The sequence below is a fragment of the Lagopus muta genome, chromosome 6, assembly GCF_023343835.1.
Source record: "Lagopus muta isolate bLagMut1 chromosome 6, bLagMut1 primary, whole genome shotgun sequence".
Taxonomy (NCBI): domain Eukaryota; kingdom Metazoa; phylum Chordata; class Aves; order Galliformes; family Phasianidae; genus Lagopus; species Lagopus muta.
In genome coordinates this window covers 8,856,331-8,877,532 of record NC_064438.1, presented here as the reverse complement: position 1 = coordinate 8,877,532, position 21,202 = coordinate 8,856,331, and the positions used below count along the sequence as shown (strand labels likewise).

The 21,202-nt window shown below is 38.3% G+C and overlaps 2 protein-coding genes across 30 annotated transcripts in view; both read right to left on the bottom strand.

The window, feature by feature from the left end:
* RNF141 (ring finger protein 141) overlaps window positions 1-20,833 on the bottom strand; it is a 54,434-nt gene extending 33,601 nt beyond the window's left edge. For 2 of the 7 annotated variants that reach the window (XM_048948393.1, XM_048948389.1), the window contains exons 1-4: window positions 4,307-6,889; window positions 2,893-3,092; window positions 1,345-1,453; window positions 89-270 (exon numbers count right to left, since the gene is read on the bottom strand). In XM_048948393.1, the coding sequence (XP_048804350.1) occupies window positions 89-270; window positions 1,345-1,453; window positions 2,893-3,074 (473 nt within the window). In that variant the 5' untranslated portion in view covers window positions 3,075-3,092; window positions 4,307-6,889. Of the gene's footprint in view, window positions 1-88; window positions 271-1,344; window positions 1,454-2,892; window positions 3,093-4,032; window positions 4,122-4,306; window positions 7,085-7,805; window positions 7,885-8,655; window positions 8,932-11,106; window positions 11,247-11,350; window positions 11,511-16,254; window positions 16,608-17,381; window positions 17,463-18,211 lie in introns of those variants that run through there. The other 5 variants (XM_048948387.1, XM_048948388.1, XM_048948392.1 and 2 more) reach the window with 5 other exon arrangements.
* The window catches only part of IRAG1 (inositol 1,4,5-triphosphate receptor associated 1), a 101,318-nt gene continuing 100,070 nt past the window's right edge, over window positions 19,955-21,202 (bottom strand). For 22 of the 23 annotated variants that reach the window (XM_048948367.1, XM_048948366.1, XM_048948361.1 and 19 more), the window contains one exon: window positions 19,955-21,096. In XM_048948367.1, coding sequence (XP_048804324.1) covers window positions 20,856-21,096 — 241 coding nt within the window. In that variant the 3' untranslated portion in view covers window positions 19,955-20,855. The remainder of the gene's footprint in view (window positions 21,097-21,202) is intronic. The other variant, XM_048948382.1, reaches the window with a different exon arrangement.

Genomic DNA, 21,202 nt, shown 5'->3' with positions numbered 1-21,202 from the left:
TTGATCAGGGAGGCTTTCTACTTCAGATTTTATACAGAACTTTAATGATATTTATGCTGTAACTGTGGTCAGAAGTACATCAACGTACCTTCCCATCCATAAGCTGGCCTGGGATGATGACACAGATGTCAAACTCTCAGCAGCTTCTTCAGAAGTACCACTTTGCCCAAGAGCCCCTGCTGCTTGACTGGTGATGTCTTTATAAAGTTGAACAAACTGATACAAGTTCAAGATTCTTGAAACTTCCACGATGCCACTTGTTTTATTTATCTTAAGAAATAAGAATTGTTTGCAGTTATATATCAGATTTTTATTGGAAACTGTTCAAAATTCTTTTTATGCACTGCAGTTCTCATGACAGTAGCCACCTAAACTGCAGCCTACTCTGGCAAGAATTAACATCTGCAAACACAGCTCTTCTCTGTTTTCTTATGAAAAATATTGCAGTTATGACTACATTTCTAGGAGAACACAATTATGTTCACTGCTCAAATGGATTAAGGTGTAAGCAAGAAGTGACCTAATGCCTAAAAACTGTGTTAATCTTAGAACACAAATAGAATAATCAGTCATTTCACATTTCAGCTTAAAATAGCCTGCAATGGCGGCTGCCTTAATGAAAACTAAAAGCAAACAAACTGGCAAGTTCTTAGTTTCAAACAAAATCTGAGAGTTGGTTTGGCTGTAACTGTACATTAACAATGCTCGCTGGCTTCAGGATTGTTTAAGGATGTTATCTGATAGGATACAGAGGGGAAAAAATCTCCTTATTAGAAAGAACAAGTTTTCTTTGTTCTTTCTAATTGTCTTTCTTGTTTCAATAATAAGTTTTGTCAAGGTTCCTCAAACTAATAGTTAAATATTGGCATATATATTAATAAATACTATAAACTATAGATCAGTTCTGTAAGGAGTCAACATACATACAGTTATGCTAGCTAAACCAATACTGTTTGAAATTGCAGGCTAACTTCACCCACTATGGACCCAAATTTGTAGTCTGTTGTACTACTTGATTCTCACGTATCATAGGCTGGTCTGAGTTAGAAGATAATCTTTAAAGATCGTCTAACCCATCACCGCTGGACTCATCTCACAGCTCATACAAATTAGTAATTAACAGGCTGTAAGTGCACCACAGGATAATGCTACTTTAAGCTTAATCATGAAAATGTTTTTGTTAACCTGCTTTTCACAGAAATGCAGATTTTAGACTCGATTTGTCACAAATAATATCCTTGAATACATTGCCTGTCTCAAGTGCATTGAAAGAAATCTAACAGGTGTTGCATTTTACCAGTCCTCAAACACCTACAGTCAAATTAAAATCAACAGTAATCTTACTTTGGTACAGATTATCCGAACGACCACCTTCCAGAAAGCAGAAGAATCAGAACCAGGTTGCACTTCAAATAACAGATGTTTCTCTTGCCCAGAAGCTAATTTTGCAGTACTGAAATAAAGAAAAATCAGTCTAACGTCACGGGCCCAATCTGCAAACATCAGCAAACTCAGTTACTATAGTATCTCTATTGCTTACCCCTGTGCGTTTTCCATCCTGGAAGGCATTTTATCACTACTGCCCAGAGACACGAAATTTAAGAGTAGTAACCATCTTAGCATGTCATTCAACATAAAGCACGTCAGTCGTTTCACTTTAAATTGCACAGTACATCTCACAAAACACCAGCATCCTTGGCAGACTTTGTAATTCAATATATACTTTAATTGTTTATTACAACAATCACACAGTCTCGTCCAATCTAAAACAACTACTTCCTTATCATTTGTGCAAAACAAGTATGCAATTACCATCACCTGCAGACAAGGCGTACTTTTGCTATATATGCTAATAACAAAATACTAAGCTGCAGGTGACCCCTGGCTTTTTTTTTTCCCCCCCCATGGAACACAGGCACAGAGGTTGATTTCACCAGAATCAAACAAATTATAGTACTTTCAGGTTGAAGTAAACACTGTCAAGAAATAAAAAACTTGAATGAGAATGGTATCTTGGAATTAATTACACTGAAATATACTTAGATTTTCTTACGAAACATAAGGAAACACTCTTCAAAACTGATCTACCCAGAAGGCAGCTGTCTGTTCTTGAAGATGCAAAAGTCATTTGAAAAAACATTACGCTGTCTAAGACAATTTCTAAACTGAATACAAACTCACATTACATTAAACAGTAAATTCTACCAAAACCCACATGCAACAAAACCCCTTTCAGCACATATTTCTTCAACTCAGCTCGTTTTATATCATAAATACCGAGTGAGCGAAAACAACAACTCTGCTTTTCTATTCCTTTCTTTTCACTGGCAACATATTAGTGAAACAAAACGCAAGCTACAAAAACAAATGTTACTTATGCAGCCTTTTTTGGGGGACTCTTTTGGCTGCTGGTTTCAAAGAGTAAAAGACGCATCTCATCTTTAAAGAGGAACAGCACTGCATGTCCAGAGATGTGGGAGAAATGGTCACAAACAGTTCTGCCTCCAGTTCTACCTTCCTAGTGTTGCTGTATTGGCTTTTTACAGGGCTGGTGTTTCTACTTTCTACTACAAATGATAGGAAGAAAGGAAGCAGCACAGCATCTTCAGTTGATGGAGGATAGGGGCACAAGGTGACTTGAACTAAAAGATGTACTAAACGTTGACCTCTTGGGATCTTCTAAGAGTGAAGTAACACCAGCTAGAAGAAAAGTGACTTTAAGGGTGAGAAACGACTTGGTCTATGTGCAACTATAATCTTTATAAAAACTATAAGATCCAAAGTAAATATCTGAAAACCAGTTGGCTAGTTCTGGCTTAGCCAGCACAGAGAAATACACTGCATAGAAGTTCTTTGTAAAACATGGAAAAGAGGAAACAAATGAACACTTACACATCATTAAGTTCAGCTACTCTTCCTAGAAACTCTTCATAGGTTAGGAAACCACTTTCTTGAACCAAAGAAGCATGCTTTGCTACTTTTTCTGGCAACTTGTTCATTATAGTTTGTGTCTGGCTTGAAATCTGTTGACCCATAGTGAAGTTCTTCAACTCAGTTCCATGGAAAGTTCTCATTCACTGGTAAAGTGTCTGCTGAAAAGAGGGTTACATTTGAGTCTTCTATGGCTAGCTGCTCACATCTTTTTTGTTGCGTTAAACTTTAGCCACCTGCTAACTAGGCTATTCCACAGTAACACAATTTAACCAAACCAGAAACGGAGCCAAATAGGAGAGACTGGAGCGTGGCATTACAACTCAAGAAATACGTCTTCTTTCTCATAAAGTTTTCCTTGTATTCCACAGACAGCGACTGCACCACACGGCTATAAATACACCCAGCAAACACCTCAAGATTATGGTGGCAGTTTTCGTTTTCACTATTGAAAAAAGAAGTGCTGGTAAAAAGACTCTGCTTTGGGATGCATTACTGCGCAGATGTGCTCAAGCTTCTCCAGTTTCAACCTATGCCACCATCATCCCTTCACACTCAAGTCTTTTCCCCCAGCATTTGTCACAAGTTTCCCTCCGCCTTCTGGTTCTGGAAGGCTTCACCTGCTCTGCCGCTCGTTCCCTCTCGCTAACCGTTAGGTGGGACTAACATCGCGATTTCTCCTTGCTTCTAATTCTGAAGCGGCAAAGGCACCCACTATCGTTCTGCCCGCACGGTTTGGTCCTCGCGATGCAAGCCGTTACTTTCACGTCTTCAGAGACCCGCTACGGACAGAGGCCTACAGCGGCAAACTGCCTGCGGAACAGCATCAACCTTAAGAACCGAACAGCCCGGCGACGGCCGCGCTGCACAGCCCGCAGGAGAGGCACAGCCGAGGGACGCAACCGCACCCCCCGTGCGCGCGGCCACAGGGAAACGGCCGCGCTCGCGCCAGGCCCTCGGCGCCCCGCGCTGGAGGCGGGACTCTCCAGCAGTTCTCCGAAGGCGGCGGCGCCCACCCCGATGGCTCCCCGGTCCCGCCCCCGCGCTCGCACCCCTCACCCCCCCTCCCCTTCCTCCTCGGGACGCGGACGGCGGCCTCACCCCGGCAGCCCGGCATCCCGCTCGCCGCCTCCCGACGGCAGCCCGGCGGGGCCGCACCCCGCGCCCGGCGTTCGGCGCAGGCGCGGCGGCTCCCGGCGCGCCACGGTGACGCCGCGCTGCCGTTGGGCGGAAGGGGGCGCGAGGCCGGGGAGCGTGGCGCTGCGCGCGGCCGGAGCTCCTGACCCGGTGAGCAAGGAAAGTGGGAAAGCCAGCCGCGGCCGTAAGCGATAGGGCGCTTAGGGACAGAAGTCCTAGAACAGCCTCTGGAGGTCACCTGCATCCCGACGCTTCGAGTCGTAATTGCAGAAGTCGCGTTCCGTCTGTCGTTCAAAGCGGAGAAAAGGAGCGGTGCTTCCCCTGCTTCCCCTTCCTGCCCACTTGAGTCGCGCTCTTCCCACGCCGCGGCAGCCCGTTGTCCGGGGCACCGCCTGGGCTGGGCCGGGAACCCGCGGCTCTTCCTGCGAAGCGAGCGGCCCCGCGGCCGGAGGTCAGCCGGCAGCTGTGCCGCGGGCGGGAAGCGGGACGGGGCCGCCGGCGGCGGACGGGGTGCCGCGAATCACCTGTATGGGAACGCGAGCGGAGCGCCGGCTCTGCGGCGCTGAGAGCGGTTAGAAAGGAAAGGCGTTTGACAAGAGGCAGAGACGCCCTTTCTGAAATCTCTCCTAAGTTTCTGGTGGTGCCAGGTGAGGGTTTGGGCTGCTTGACATCTTGTCTGGAAGTTCATCGAGTGTTTGCTTTGCAACTCCATTAAGCCGTGAGCAGGAACATCTTATACTAATCCAAACGTGATGGAGCCGTACTCATTGTACAGACAATATCAAGTACAGTGCTCACTGATCTGCTATTTGTACCTGGCTTTTATTGCTGACAGGACGGTGTAGCAGCTTCATTTTAGCTTTTGTGATGTTATTATGTGTAAGAGGGAGCAGGTTCCTTGCTGCTCTGACTAGGCCCCAATGCACGGCACTGAGCGCTCCAGGAGGGTTCATGGAGGGTGAAGCAACCCGTGCACACAGCCAGGCAACAGAGTGCAGGTCGGGGTGAACGCTGTCTGAGTTTTGAAAGTAAAAGAGATGCTTACATAATAGGGCAACTTCTTCATTCTATTGACAAAAGCAGATTTAAAATAAAAATGACAGCAACAGCAAAAAATCAATAACTACCACTTGCTGATGAGGAAAAGAGAAGCGGGTAATTTCTTATCTAAAAACTGGAAAAGACAGTTGTTAAAGGGCGAAAAAGTCCAGAATTACCTTGTATCCATTGCCTGTGTGCTTAAGCCCATATACTTTTCTGACACCCTAGTGACAAGTGATGGCTGTGGATTTCCTGATGGCGTTGTTCCTGCTTGCTACTCACTGCTTACACGGTGAGTGTGCTTTCATTATGTGTGCAAGCAGAGATGCACTGCATTCCTGCAGCACTTGGCAAGGAGAGGAACTACTTAATTGAGCAAGGAGGGCTGTACATAACAGCTTTCCTCTGTTCTCTGTTGAAAATTTTCTCTGCTGAAGTTGTGTGGATGGGCACTTAAAATTAGTGGTTTGTGGAGCTGTGTGTAACCACAGTCCTTCTGCAGAAGTGGTGGGCTGTGTTTCAACCCAGCCCAGACTCCTGGAGCCATAAAATCTCTCTATGCTATCAAAAACAAAAAACAAACAACAGGTGGCTCCTCTAAATAGGCTATTAGCAATACCCTACCACTGTCTGTCTAGTGGAATATATAACAACCGGGCAATTGTTAGATTTCTGTGAATCAAAAGCATGAATTGTCACAGCCAGATATTCTGCGCAGTAGAAAACAGCATGTACATGTATGTGAGCAGTTCTGTTACTATTCTATTTAAGACTTTTTCAAGCTACTTGATCTGAAAAAACACCTTTTTGCCATAACTTCAAATAAAAAAGTTATCTAAACCATGTATTCAATAAAATATTTGGTAAATTGCTGGTGGTTTTTTTTTCCATTCATATCCACTAATCACTTCTGTAACATAGAGGTTATACGAGATCTTTCTCCTATAAGACAGTTTTCATGAGAATAAATGGTCTAGACAAACATCTCTACCAACTTTCATGTTTTATGAAGTACTCTAAATGCCTTATACCTCTTGAAGCCTTTATTTGGAAGGCCTCACTTAAATACACACAAAGACCTTAAATATAACCATTGTAATACAGTTCAAGGTTCTTTTTCCCTGTCAAATATCTGATGCAAAAGAATGATACAGATTTTAATAAATAAAACAGTGAATTACATGATGAGGATACCTTAGAAAGTTGTTCAAGGATGCTGATGAAGATCAGCATCTTTGTACCCTTCTTTTGGTATTGGAATGGCAGTGGGCCAGTCTTGATTTTTTACTTGCAAACAGACTTATTCTGTTTTTAAACAGACTTTTTAAAAAGCAGTGTGTAACTACTTAATGGAAATAAATTAACCTACTATTGTTTTACTTATGACCTAGTATTGTTTTATTTTAGGCATTAAGTTAGCAGATCACCCATACAGATATAAAGGAATTTTTCTTTACATATCAATGTGAATTTCATGCAAATAGTCACACACTGTGTGTCACTAACAGCAAATTTTGATTTACTTCTTTGTTAAGAAGTGAACTGTAATATGGATGTTTTATTTATTTCAAGTAAGATACCATATTCTTTTGCAAGAGCATTTATAGCTGAAGATGTAATTATTAAAAAAAAATGCTTTTTTTTTTTTGCTTATGCTTAATATGTTAAGATGAAAAAAAAAAATCATGAGTATTTACAGTCACCTGCATTTAAAAGCATTGCTAAGTTATGTGCTTTGTTTTATATATTTCTAAAAAGAACTGTACGTTTCTCCTCCCTCTTCTGCTGACCTTAAACTTCCACTTCTAGACATTTTACTGTGGTTTCAGGCTTGGCTTTGGCCTCTTCTACCTTTTTTTCATTATTCTTTGTTTCCTTCTCAAGTGTTTTGTCATTTGATGCAGTCTCTTTGAGAGTCGTAGTTTCAACCATTTTTTTCTGATTCTTGTTTGAAAATGGGAAGGATTTCTTGTACCTTTAAATAAAAAGAAAGGATATTAAAGCGGAAACACTGACATTAGTTTAGTATTTTATTTGTTGAGAGGTGCTACCAAATATCTAGCATTTGCTTTCTCTGCTATATTCAAGGCAGAAGTGCCACAGAGAATAGCAGCAAGTGGGCTCACTGTACTTTTAAAAGCAATGTGCCTTTTAAAGAAATATTTTCTGCTTTGTGTTTGCTTTATACAAACCATGTATGTTCAGGATTTGTGGTACATAATGATAATGCAAGCTGGGCAAGAATGTTAGAAATGGGCACAACTTTTTGATCTCCAGTGATCCTCTGTGTTGAAGATCTGTTTAAATGGCTCAAAGGGGGTAAACAAGTATTTTTTTCTGAAGGATGTTATTCTCTCGAGTCTGACATTGAAAGAAACAAAAGAAAGCTGCATAAATAGGCTTTTATATATACAGTTGCATGCTTAAATATTGCTGTCTTGGCAGACAGCAACACTCCACACTAGGTGTGACTGATTAATCAAAAATAGGTAATATTGGTCTGATTGCTTTTCTAAAAGGGCGTAGCGACAATAGCAACAAAAATTAACTGCAGAACAGCAGAGCTGAAGATTTAATTCTTTGTTTTACAGTTACATCATTATCATTACAGCCCTCTTTAGCTGTATTTATGAAATATTCACTGCCTGTACTCTAGGAGTTAACTCACTCTAAGAGAAAAGATAGAAAAACCTTACTTTTTGATGTAGCAGACTGCTAGAAGAACTGAAATAATGAAGAAGATGACTGCCAGCACAAGGAGTGCAGTGGGGATACCTAGAGATAAAAGGGAGGTAAGCATAAAGGTGTTATATATTTTTATACTGGACTTTCTAAAGGCTTATGAACATAAGTCCAGATTCTTCTAAAACCAGCCTAGTGTAAAAGGTATGTATGGACACATAGACTCATAGAAGAATAAATGTAAGCAATCTCAAAACCTTGGTTACTCCTGCTCCTTGTTTTGAGAGGCTAAAAGCACTCAGGCACTCCTTGACAGACATTTGTCATACTTGTCTAATCTGCTCATCAGAGATTTTTTTAAACAACCTACTGAGAAAATACGTTTTTGTAATTAACTGTCCTTCCATTTAATGCGTTTTTCCATATATTTAGTCTATTTTCCAGTTTCTTTTTGTTAGGATTAGTTTTTCACACCTTGTATATGGAAAACAAATCACTGTTCTACTTACAACTTTCTTGGCTTCTTTTACTTTTCAGATCTGGCTGTTTTCAATTATTCAGAGCACATGGTGCTATGCTAGGACTTTCTCAGAAATGTATTCACCCCAAATCACATTAACCACAATGAATTTCCACCATTTCATACATAAATATTACCAAAAAGAATAAAATATTAAGATCTTATACTTAAAAATTATGCTAAAAAAACCCTTTTTTATAAGCTTTGTGACATTTTATTCTGCTTCAAGGTTCAGCTATATAAAAAAGAATGCTGGAGTAGCAAATAAAACCAGCGGTAAGCAGTTTTACTGCTAACATGTATCTCACTAACGAGCTATTCTAGTTAAGGAGCACTGCCCTTACCTCCAAAGACAACACCATCATTCCTAAATGCAGCAGGGTAAGTGTGGTATTCCTCTGGCATTGTTGTAGTAGTCCCCTCTGTTGGTAATATAGTTTCAGTTATACATATTATCCGAAATCTCACGTTTTTCAGGGTTTGTTCTGGTTCAGTTGCAGTAGGCACTGCTGTGGTGTTCCCAGTCAAATCGGAACCTGAATACGCAGTTAATTCTGTTGGTACACTTGATGGTAGTATGGTTGTAGTTGGGTCTGGTTTACATGAATTAATTTGAACATCTATAGTAGGGAAAGGAAATACATAAGATTATAAACATTTAGAGAAATTGTTGTCCAGCCATTTCCTTCTGGAGATCATTTGCTTGGTCAGAAAAGCATTATCTAAATCTGGTGAGCTTTTTTCAAACATGTGGCTAAAACCATTCGTGTACACTTTGAACCATTACTTATATAGTTGAACACTTTCAGTGGTATGCATTTTATAATTGCATAGCACTGATGATTCCGTCTGAAGAGTATTTATAGTAATAATCCATATTAAAAATAAATAAATAACCTGGCCTCCTGCAGAAAGCAATCTTAACTAGAGATCCAAGCTTCAAAAGCTTTTCCATTATATAATGGGAAAATAAATGCTATTATTTATATTTTCACAGCACACACATGCACTGTTGACACTTTTGACAGTATTGATTTCCTAGGAGGAAAAGTATCCCATAAAACTTTCAGGTGAATCAGGCACCAGAGCAAAATGAACAATGAGACAGTTCTGCTGGTGCCTACAAAGAAACAAACACCAGGCACATTCTGAGATTAAGTCATTTAAATGATGTGAATATTGTCTGTATAAAAATGTGGGTGCAAGTGGACTTCTATATGTAAATGCAAAATCTGACTACTGAACTGGCTTGTGTGGAAATATGAAAATTCACCTTTTTTTGTGAAGATCCACATTTTGAAAAGCTGTAAAGATTTTGCTAAACAAGCAGATTACAACATAAATAACGGGAAATGACGTATGTACTGTGCTCCAAATGAATCCCCTGGGAAGTCTGGTGACGCAGTTTCATTCACAGAATAAAAAGCTGAGTAACAGAGGCTTTTTAGTCTTTCTCCACAACAGTTTCCAAATGATGTTTGGTGTTACAACTACAAATGTTTTAGCTATGAAATGTCTAGAACAGGTGGCATTTTGGCTATTAAGATGCAGAAACGCAGAATCATCACAGTGTTAATTTTTTTTTTATTATTACTTTCTAGCCACTCAATCAATTTTCTTTTTGGAATTATTTGCTACCTCCTTAATGTTACCTGCCTATCCAAGATTTCTGATGCAAAATGACACGTATTTCACTCACTTCCACTCTCTAGGTTGTAGATAAAAACATTAAAGAACAGCAGTCTCAAGACAGACTCCTGGGGGATGCCACAGGAAATAGGCAGTCTGTCTTCTTGTCATTGTATGGGCAGATATTGGAAAGCCATCTTTCTCCTGGTCTTTCCCAACCCTTGTTGACACATCTTTTTTCAGAATTTTGTATTGTTACCTAAAACTCACTGGCAAGGTCAAGGCACTGATTAGAAATCATTTCACCATATACATAATCAGTGATTTACTGGTATGGTTACATAATAATCACGAGTATGGAACACTAGCAAGAACACAAAACCTCCAGTTAAATACTTATTTTCAGTAGATAAGGTAGAAGTAATTAAGAAACAATACCGATCTGTTCTGAATGAAGATCTAATTTACATCAAGACCTAAGTTCTACTTCTGCATCTTTGATCTAGGAACAGAAAGTCAAGGAGGAGAGGAAGGACAGATCTTTTCTCAAACAAAACGATTCAGATTATGACCTACTAAAGAAGCTGTTTTGTTTTACTGAGAACAGACTAGAAATTGTGTTGATTTTATGGTCTCTTAAATGACCCTACATTTAATTTAATGGATACATTTCCTTTTTTTCAAAAAAGAATCAGCCTTTCCTTAAGAAACCCTCTCTTGGTCATTGCCAAAAAATATGTATGTTTACAGAGGCACCCTTGTTGCAGATTGTTTACCTACCATCTTTCAAATCACCATACCTAATCTCCTAGACAGTTAAAACCCACAAAATATATTGTGTTGACATGGCAAAAGCATCTTTTCCAATAAGATCTTCCATAGCAACACCAACTTACTATTTTGCAATGGAATGGAATTTCTCTATTTCTTGCAATGGAATGGAATTTCTGTATTGCTTGGAAACGTGGATTTTTTTTGTTTATTTTTCTTTTTCTTTTTCTTTTTTAAACCTTGCAGAGCTAAATAAAGCTTGACAATATGTAAGATCGGGTGAAAGAGTCATCAAATGATAAGAACTTACATATTTGTTATGATATTTTGTATGCAAATATTTTAAAAAGAATTCAAACCCAAACACAAGAAATGTAGTTGTTACACTTACATACCTGAAGAATTGAAGCAGTAAACTGCAAATTTAGAAGCTTGATTAGCACGCCAGTTCACTAGTCCAACGCTGCCCCGACCACATTTCTTATTGGATGTTATACGAGGAATGGCAACCAATCCATCTTTTATCCATCCAGAACTACAATAAAAGCATAAGTCTTTTTAATAGTAGATTTCTACACAGCTTCACGTTAGGTAAAAGGGTTTATTGAAAATAAAGAAAAACTAATGGATGTTGTATACCTGCATGTTTCAAAGCCATTTTTCAAAGCCTTCTCAACCTGTTCTTTACTTGCCAGTTGTAGATTCAGTCGACTGCACACATTACTTGCTTCTGAAAAATTCACTTTCTCGTCAAGATACAGTCCTACACCTGTGATCCTGCAAGGTGAAAGCGTGGAACCTGTAATTTAGACATAGATATTCCAAGTTAATTTTATATATTAATGCTAACAATTATCCTCCATGTAAAATTTAAGATCACGCTTAAGATCACATTCAGGCAAATTGCCTATTCTTCAAAGTTTCTAACTCGAGGATGGCAAAAAAGTGATTTCTATAAAAATAACTACTTTACAATAAAGTATTGTCTCAACATAATAGTCTAGAATTTCAAAAGTTTTGACAGTCATTAAAATAAATGTAAACACAGCTGGCATTTGAGTTGTTACCAGATCAGATTCAGGGCTTTTTCCTTTTTTTAAAAAATGAAAAAGATAAAAGCAAAGTTGCACCAAAGCAGTGGGCTGGATTCTGTCAGAGCACTCTTCTTAACAGAGAGATTTTAAAATAGTTTCTCAGTTCTTTTAAACTTATCTTTCTTTCCTATGAGAGCTGCTCTGAAGGAAACGCCTCATTTTACTACGTTGCCCACAACATCAGAGACAGATGTTGGTGATATGGAAGTAGAAGCCGAACCTTCACACCAGTATTCTGTTACATGTTGTTGCAGTGTGACAGATGGCAGCAGAGGGGCAGCCTGACAAAATGGAGTTCAACATGGAGGTGTGGATGAAGCAATGGTGTGTCACCGAATTCTGCCAAGAGAAAAAAAATGCACCCACTGACATTCATCAGTGCTTGCTGAATGTTAATGGTGGACAAACATGCATATGAGCACAGTGATGTGATGGGCAGTGCATTTCAGCAGTGACAATAGCAAGTCACTGCCACTGGTGCAGATTTTTATGAGCATGACATGCATGCTCTCATTCATCACTGGTGAAAATGCACAACTATCAGTGGTGACTATGTTGAAAAAGGGTGTTTAGAAGCTGAGAATTTTCTCTATCAAATAGTGCTACTGTGCTCTTTGTGTGTGTTGTAGTTTCCATGGAAATAAATGGGAGGCAATACTTTTCAGAGCAACCTATATTGTTTGGCATGATTTTATTTTTTTCTTCCATGTACGGTCAACTACTGAATCTGCTGAGTATGAGGCAGGAAGCAGATGGTAGGAAGAGAGGAGATAGATGGATTTATGATACTTTTCCCAAACTCATCAACAATAGGCAGTTTATCCAGCATTTTCAGGATTCTACATCTGGCACATTATCCATGGCAACTACCTCGGGGAAGACATAGTTTAGGTGTGATTATGCCTGCTGTACTCCTTTAGCCTGAGTTAAGGATGTAGGACAGAACTCGGGATTTTACAGAGAATGGGAAAAGATGTACTCTTTGTTCAGATATTTCCCAGAAGCATATGCCAGAAAAAAAATATTTTTCCTTTTTTTCTTTTTTTTGAGTTGCATACAGTAATTGCCATATTAAATGAAAAGGAATAGCCTGTAAGAAGTAATTTCAAAATAGCTACACATTTCCTAGGAAGATAATTCCCATACCTTGTCAAAATAAAATCAACAGAAAACACAACAAAATGCAACTAGATTAACTGGGTACTCTGGACACACTTGTTTTTTTTCTTGGTATTTGTTTAAGCTTGCAACCATTTCAGGATTTCATTGCAAACAGTCCAGATAACCAGCTCCCACAGGTATTACTTCCTTGCTGGACATTCTATACCGGCTCTGTATGTCCACCAGCTGTGTATACTAGTGACAACATCAACTGATCCATCGTTATCATTTCTTAGAAACAGAGGTTCAATTGAATTTTTTGAATGGAATGATAGAACTAGCACCATGAGAAGAGGTTAAGAAGATGTCTAAGCTCATGTGGAAGGCATAAACAAAGGCAGACTTTCCACTCTTGCTTCCATTGAATGGGGTGCAGTTGGAAATATCTTCTGGTAAAAGATGCATCCCTTCTGGTTTTATGTTTAGTTTAATGGGATTTAAATGTTGCACAGAGCAATCATTGAACTTGATGGATTTATCTCAGCATCTGCAGAGTTGTGGCCTCCCATAAGCACTTCCTGGTATAGCACAGACCCAATCCCAGACAGATGGTGAATGAATGAGCTCTTAAGCATCCCCATAGCCAAATCATAGCTACATCCAATCCTGGCCAAATACACTGTGTGAGAATTCAGAGCTCTAAGACCCAAAAATACACTGTTGCTCAGTGAGGAGGTGTGTGTCAGGTATCAAGAACCTCAAATCTGTTCAAGGAATCCCAGCAAGATGATGAATCATGGCATCAAATTTCTTCAGTTACTGTCAAATATCTTCCTGTCCAGTCAGTGTGTGTTCATGAATGACCCCTTGTATGTCTTCATCTTGGTCAAGCTTCTTGGTATCAGGCAGGTGCTCCAGCATTGTTTTCTAGATTGCTTTTTGCTAGCAAGGAGCTCTCCATCTTCTTGAGAACTTTTACATTTCCCCTCTTTCTCAGCTGCTGATGCACATCCCATTTTCAAGCTCCCATTCCTTCTCTATTATTTATTCCTAATTCTCTTCTCCCCTTACTTGCTCAGATGTCACTCATACTGTTAGTGCTTAATTAAACAACTATTTCCCTTAGGAAGCTGTCTAGTTAGTTGTAAACTGCTATAGTCTTCAGTCATTCAATTACAAGATTATAAAATGAGAATTGCTTAATAGATATAAACAACAATAAATGTATTAATTCAGTACGAGAAAGCTGAGTCGTAAGCATTAACACAAGTGATTCTAAGACATGGGCCTAAGTTTTACCTTAGAATTTGCTAAGGATTTAAAAACAAAATAGAAAAGTAAAAGGAATGTTTTGGAAAAAATTATTGGTTCCAATTTGGATTTAGATTTAGATCTTGGTTGGTTTTATAGCATGAAAATGAAATCCAGAAAGAGAAAAGTAAGCTCTTCAAGACTTTTCATCACTTCTTAAAATGACCTCTGACTTCTGCATTAAAGAAAACTCAGTTTGTACAGGAGACAGACTAATCCTTTAAAAGCATTGTGTTTACAAGTTGCCCATAGCTATCATTTTTGTTTGGTCTATTTAGTTAATCTGCTAATAACTGAACATTTCCCTTTGAGTCTTTTATAAGAAATCCATTTTACTGAGAGAGGTGGGAAAGACTAGACAGAAAAATCTCACAAGAGGACAAACTTGTCACAGGACAGGAAGAATGTGTGTAGAGTGTAAGCTTATTCTGCATTAATTCTCTTCTTACTTTTTGAAGAAGCTGTTTCTCTCTCTTTGCCTTCCCCCAAGCCCTCACTCTGATTTGTTAAAAAGAGCTTACTTGGGTTGCTGACATCAGGGAGCAGCAAGAGTGAAGCTGCTCCACATTAAAAGCTGAGCAGGGAGCAGAGGGTGACTTCAGCACAGGCATGACAGTGCCTCACAACTAGGGCACAGTCCCACAGCACCCAAGCAGGGTCACACTGTGACAGGTCTTTGCCATCCTCTTTGCACTGGTAGAGCGCAAGACAATGTGTCAGACACAGGAATAATGAAGAAAGTGCATTTGGGAACAGAAAGAGAAATATGCTACCTATAACACATGCTTGAAGTCCACTCTGGACAGAAGGCCAGCTACAATGCATGATCCATCAGTGAAGCCCAGCCAGTAAGTCAGTAGAGGAGTGGGCAGGTCTGGGCACAAGCATGCTACATACAACACAACTCCAAGGCACATAGGAATCAGCCATGAGCTTAACTTGACTTCTTGGGCAAATGAGCAGAGAGTACATGAGTAGTTACTCTAAGTAAGGCTTAGAGGGGAACTAAAGGGGTCCTAACATCCCTAACTAAGGCATACTCTTAAGACTCAAGATATTTCCCCAGCAAAAAATATATTCAGTAGTTGGGATCTGTAGAAGAGTTTACTGTTGTTAATTGTGGAATTTCAACAGGACTTGAGCTGAGCATCTGATTCACCCAAGTCCAGGTTTCCTTCAGAGGCCTTTCAGTAGATAAGAAGATCAATTCTCTGCAACAGTGGTGTAATGATCCTTTACAAAGGCAGAGGAAGTATTTACTCCTTGCAAACTGTAGTGAAGCATCTGGAAACATTTTCTATCTGCAGAAAGTCTAGTGTAGGAGGCCTCCAAGTTTCACTAACTTACAGAAGAAAGGGGTATTATATGACTGATTCTAAAAGCAGGGACATATAATAACATCTGAGGGAAAGGGGTTATCTAAACACTGTAGGACACAGCTGAAGTTGGCAATTCCCTACACTAATTTTTCAAACAGATAGTTTATATAAAATAGGAAATTTGTGTTATATTAAGCAGAGACAAGTGTTTTTGTCCTGGAGATGAGCCACGAGATCCCTGTGCAAGTTTCCTTTAATTTTCCAAACAAAGGAAGTATCAAGATATTGTCAAATCAGTGCAAATAACTGTGTTAATGATAGCACTTTATCACAGAAACTAAGAACTGATTTCATACGGATTTTGCTCTCTGAGGATTGCACAAAGATATTTGCTATGCTATGTTAAATGGTCTATTAAAAACAACAAAGTCACATTTCAATAATGCTAAACTTAATTCTAAATGGATTATCATAATTTTGGAACAAGCAATTCTGTAGCATTTATATATCACTTGAACTTATCAAATAATTAGACTAACAATGAAAGACTCTCCTTATGCTATTTTTCATTGCACTATCCTATGAAGAGCCTGTTGTTTCCTATGCTAGCAAACCTGTTTACACATATCCTCTTTCCCCCATTTTGCCTGCAAATCTATTTTTTTCCAAGTACTTTTCTGTTCAACTATGATGTTTTAAAAAGTGGGACTTCACATACCTGTTATACAGTAATTTTGAGCCATGAATGTCATAATCCAGACTGATAACACCGCTGAGGTAACTCCAAAATAAGTTGTCATTGTCACAAACTCAGAAAATTGAGAAATTTGAGGTGATTTGTCTTCTGAGCTGAGAAGAATTAAGATACTGGAGCACGTCTGAGATAGCCTTTCAGATGACTTTTTGAAAGAAACTTCAGCTGTCACTGCACTGCTTCGTAGAAACCTCAGATGTGTTGTCTGTCCCACTCAAAGGCGAGGTCACTGACTGGAAATCCGTAATCACCCTTTACACTTTCTTTCATGTAGGGCTTGCTGGAAAATTTAACTACTGCTGACTCAAAAAACACAGCTGAGGAAGGGAGATAAGACTGTTAAACTGCTAAGTCAGTAAACACTCTGAAATTAGTTTTTCTTTTGCTGTTTTTTCCTGTTTTACTGATTAACAACACATTAATCATATTGTCTGTTCATCTGGTAAATAAAAATAACTGGCTATTAAATCACAGCAAGGCAGGCAATCATACAGAGGAACAAAAATTGGAGTTTTTATTTTGGAATTAGAAGGGCATCCATTCCCCACTGTTTTATTTGCCTTGATGCAGCGTGTTTACCTTCATCATTTGCCTTTCAGTTCCAGTGCAAAAATAAGTACCATAATAGGTAATTTGATACTTGCTTTTGGACAGATTTGGAGATAAGCAGGATTTCTTGTGAGGCTACATATGGACATTGATGGGAGCTAACCTATTCACTGCTGCCCTTTGTGAGCTTTGAATAAACTAATACCAACAGACTGATTCAAACCACAGATAATCCTGGCAGCAGTAACTTCAAAAACCTTCAGGAAGTCTTAGCAGATGGTATAGGTCCCACCTCTTACAGCAGCACATACCATGGTTATGTAGATACTACAACATAGACATCTACAGGGCTAAGTTGCAGATGGCTGCTGTGGCTAACAAAATTATGCCTCCAATACTAACAAACAAATGAAAATCTGGTTGTGTTTCAGCTATGGTTTAGAACTGAATGTGGGTAAATCTCTTGGAGATCTTAAGACAAACTTCTAATTATATCTTTGTCTTTTCCAACCTGAGTGATTCTATGATTCTAAGTTTACTACCTTGTGCCAATTGCTCTCACTGTAGCAAAGTTCCTTTAGTCAAACTCTGTCCATGTTATTGATGCTTAATTGGATTCTTAGCTGAAAAAAAATGACAAAAACAACTTGGTTAGACTAAACAAAAATATAAGGTCCTTCAACACGGCTTTTAAGAGCAATATACAGGTAATGAGATGAAGAAAAAAATAGAATGATAAAATGAGACTGATTTTTTTTTCATCAGTTTCTTTCTTTTAACATTTTAGCTGTTCCAGAATTGTGAGGAAGATCATTTATCTGGACTGTATCATTAGGAAAGGTTTGTAAGTTGTTTATGGGTCTTCACCTTAACTCGTGTGCAAAGAAGAGCCCAGCTTCTTGCTGAATATTTTAAATTAGCATTTGAAAAAATATGGTAAGCTATAAGGAACATCCCATCATCTCATGCCAACATGTTTAGAAATGTTTCAAAAGATGATGAAGATCACTAGACAGAAATCTTTTGGTCTGAGGAGAACAGACTTAAATGTTCTCTGAAATCATTTCTAAAGGATACCTGAAGCCTGAAAAATAGGAACAGAAACAAATTAAGAGTAAAAAGATGTATATGTGGAAAATACAAATATCAGGGTCTCTTTACTTGTAGCAACTATTTCTTTCAAGATTATCTTTGTCCCAGATTTTATCTCCCTGAAGCAGACCATCAGAAATTCAGCAGTGAAATTTGTGCTCTTTGTGGAAATTGAGCACTGTCTCCTTTGCACTGGTCTGGCAGGTCAGCTCTCCACAAAGCCCTTGCTTCCCAGACCTTCCAAGACAAAAAGAACACAACTCAAATAAAGACTCCTAACCTTTCACTTAGTCTCCTATGGTTGCAGTCTTCTTTCTCCTCAATTCAAGCAGCCACTCTTTGAAGCAGGAGTTAAACTCTCACCGGGATATTTCAGCATCCTCTCTCATTTTTAGGATATGACGAGGTTGACCCTGCTTACAAACCTCTTCTCTATTGACATGGGAGTTTGCTTGCTCTTCTACATCATTTTTTCTGAATAAATGAAACACTAAGGACAAGATCCTTGGTATGGATAACATGACGCTACATTACACAGTGTAGAAAAGGCAACGGCATTTCAGAACATTTTCATTAACATGCAGACAGAGTGCATGTGAAAAATAAATCTTTAAGGTAGCAACAGTGAGGACTTTGAAACTGTTCTTTTATTTCAAAACTCAAGTATGTGATACTATACAGTACAATACCAGCAGACTGGTGCAAAATCTTACAATGTTACAGAATTAAATATGATACAAAAAAATAGTGCCCTTTTAAAATTCCTTTTACTAGAAACATCTGTGCTGTGCAGGAAAACAATAGACGTGTCTTGCTTAAGCAAAAAATAAATATTGCACCTCAAGAAATCTATTTCAGTGTTAATGGCATAAATAGTAGATCTATTTCTCATTATCTGTTGTGATCTCTGAACTCAGAAGAGATTTTGTGTGTTTGTGTTTTAGTTTCTGTTTCTTTAAACAAATAAAAAAAAAATAATATCCAATGGAAATAAACTACATTTAGAATAGGTTTTCTCCACAACCTAGTTTTCTATCCAAAAAGATGTCTTCACTAATTAACTGAAAAATGCAAGCAAAAATATTTAATGTGCTGTTAGTCACTGTGGTCCATTACTTTTACTGGACAGTTTTCTCACAGTAGGTGTATAAATTAAAACTATTTATATTTTCATCAACTTTATCCTCATCTTTTAATCCTTTTAGAAATCCCTCGCTTCTCTCAATCCACTCCCCATAATAAATAATACCTTCGTGGTTAAATTATACTCGCCTTAAACACTGCAAGTAACTCAGCTCCAATTAATACAACTACTTATGAAATTTTGCCTTGTGGACCAAGTTCATGAAAATCCATTGTGCTGAATTCCAAAAGAGGATGAAGACCCTGTCCACGCTCTGGCCAACAAAAACTTAGCACATGCTCAATATTAAGCAGTTGAAGAGTCTTACTGACATCAATAACATTCTACAACAACTAACATAAGGTGTTGGTTCAACATCAGTGCAAAGGTGAATAAGAACAAATGAATTCAATTACAGACATTGTTATCTATTTTTCCTCAGTATGCTCCAAAATGTCTGTAGTCACATAAAGTATGTATCACAATGTTTGGCATAGTGGATTCTGAATCTTCAGGACTATTTGCCTTTTATTGCCTTATTATGTCAGCAACATTATTTCTAAACAGTTTTAAGATGAAGAAGCTGGTTCTAATAAATGAATATTGTATTACTATCTGTAAGTTTCTTTAAATAGTAGAAGTATGGGAAATGTCACAGTAATTCTTCATTGTTGGGTATTCTAATTGAATCGAATATATAGCAAACAATTAGCAAGAAACTCTCTTCTGTCTTGTTTAGCAATTACAATTTTAGACCAAATTACACTTTCCCATTATCCTTTTTGAACTTCCTTAAACACTCTATATTCATCCAAAAAAACAAGCAGTATATAGATAATAAAAACCTCCAAACTGCTTATGTGTGTTTTTTTTTTTCCCAAAGCTAGCAGTGATCTACTATTTTTCTTTTTTTTTTCTCCTCCACTCCTCCATGTAATTTTCTTGTAAGAAAGATTTAGCTAAAGATGCAACAAACAAAATTCACCAGTAGGATATTTGTTATTAGCAATAAACATGCAAACTAAATTTCTGAGTGTTAGAAATCCGTTTTCTTTGATAGATTGAGCTTCAGACTTTACACCAAAAGAAGACGAGCTCACGATCCCAGATCTTATGGGATGATACCAAAAGTGCCACCTACACCTCTTATTAGGTTTTGTTATATATCCCATTCGAAAAATAGAGATGGTCCTAGTTTTACAGTATATCATAAAACACATGTATGAATGTACTTGCATACTGATAATTTCCTTCATGAAATTAAGGCATCCATAAGACATCTTGTCCGACAAAATAATTTTAACCTTCCACTGGCCTTATACCTTTCTACCCAAAAATCATGAACAAAAAAAAAAAGAAAAAAAATTACATTTTTAAAACTCAAAGGACACAAATGTCATTAATACGTCAACAACAACAACAAAACAATGAATTCAGGAAATGCAAAGTGAAACACTAACTGCAAATATGGTTTTAATCATAGCCTTCAAAATCAAAGGAAAGGTGTCAACATCTTGTGCAAATCTTTCTTTTAATTGCCTGCTGGTTGCTGATTAGTGCCCAAACCTTATCATGATTCAATATTATTTGAATCAGTCATTTAAATTAAGAGGATAAAAATAATTATTTACCAGGTTATTATTTTGGCAAGCTACGTATCACCAGGATTGATGGGTGGAGTAACTCACTCGTGTAACAGACGTAACAGATGACAACTGTACAGGTGACTAAGCACTACCCTTAACAACAGTGTTCTAATACTGTGCTCTCTCAGGTACCATAAATACATGGTGTTGCTTTGTTATTCAGTGCGTTGCTCATGTTGAAATCCTGAGTTCCACCAGGAATACTGATGGGCAGCAGAACAGCTGGCTTTTCCTTCAGGTCTCTCTGATACTTCATCACAGGAGCTGTATGAATGGTAGATTCCCAACACCACGGCAAAAATGATTATTGCAGCCACTACAAGCCATATCACATTCCAGTGTTTACAGAGTTTGGGGTACAATATATATAAATAATTAATGATGACTTCAAGTCTGCTGTAAAATGAAAAGAATACCATTATATGTTAATAATATGCAAATCAATTACCTTGAGCTTGTAAATTCGAGGAGTTTCATATATGCATCATGCATTACTTCTCTT